At 47.6% G+C, this 1,123-nt stretch overlaps 1 protein-coding gene across 1 annotated transcript in view; it reads right to left on the reverse strand.

Annotated features, from left to right (window-relative positions):
- Positions 1–1,123, reverse strand: part of Ccdc112 (coiled-coil domain containing 112) — a 46,011-nt gene that overhangs the window by 26,026 nt on the left and 18,862 nt on the right. The window contains exon 4 of the mRNA XM_013016011.1: positions 284–373. Within this exon, the coding sequence (XP_012871465.1) occupies positions 284–373 (90 nt within the window). The remainder of the gene's footprint in view (positions 1–283; positions 374–1,123) is intronic.

Genomic DNA, 1,123 nt, shown 5'->3' on the forward strand with positions numbered 1-1,123 from the left:
TGGCGCTGTGGCTCATATGGTAGAACGCTAGCCTTGAGCTGAAGAGCTGAGGGACAGCGCCCAGGCCCAGAGTTCAGGCCCCACAACCGGACCCCAAAAAAAAAACAAAAAAAAAACCCACTTTAGAAACCTCTTGTGCTTCCTTACTAATCCCCAATCATTTAAACAGAGTTTTGTTTTTTTAAAGAGAGAAATATCTATCTTATTAGAAAAGCACGTTTTCTTAGTGAGTAGTCAGAAATAGCAGTAGGTGAGAAAGACGCCAACGTTTCAGTTCACTTACAATCAGGGGTGGGCTTCACATCTTTCAACTGATGCTGAAGCTTCTTGACGTTGTTGTGTATTTTGGCTAATTGCTGCTGGATTTTTGCTCCTGTAAGGAAGAAGTACACTCCTGTAAGCGGTTCTGTGGCGAGTGTGGTGACAGCTGGGGTTGTGCACAGGCGATCCCAGCCACCGAGGAAAGGAAGCACAGGGCCAGGCAGGACAGTGGAGCACTCAGCCTCATCAAAGACACAGCTCCTCTCGCGTTCCTCGCTGTCTGAGAGGACAGCGACCTTTACTACTCGCTGCTGAGGGCAGCGGGCTGGCTTCTCCTCTGTGGAGACTGAGTTATCGGACACGGTTTTAAATGCTTGATCAGTAGCTCGTCATCCTTTGTTCTTTAAAATCATTTTTGTTTTGCATTATAGAACTAGAACTCTTAGCACTATTGTACACATACTGGAAATATGGAACCAGCAATTGTATTAATACTGATAAACCTTCTATTGCCATCACCTTAATCTGAACACATCCTCTACAATCGTGAGTGAGATCAGGGTCAAGGCCCCAGGAGGTGTGTCTGGCATACAAGCTCAACCAAAGGACTGGCCTGAAGTAAAATGCGAGGTCCAGAACAAAAGCCTCATAGACAAGGGGTGTTGAGGCCTTCCCATGTGGTCTTTGCCAGCAGGAAGATGACTGGATTATTCTTCCATTTTTGGGGGTGAGGGGGCAGTCCTGGGGCTTGAACTCAGGGTCTGGACCCTGTCCCTGAGCTTCTTTTTTTTTTTTTTTTTGGTCGGTCATGGGGCTTGAACTCTGGGCCTGGGCGCTGTCCCTCAGCTCTTCAGCTCAAGGC

This window comes from Dipodomys ordii, unplaced genomic scaffold (genome assembly GCF_000151885.1).
Source record: "Dipodomys ordii isolate 6190 unplaced genomic scaffold, Dord_2.0 Scaffold29, whole genome shotgun sequence".
In the NCBI taxonomy this organism is placed as follows: domain Eukaryota; kingdom Metazoa; phylum Chordata; class Mammalia; order Rodentia; family Heteromyidae; genus Dipodomys; species Dipodomys ordii.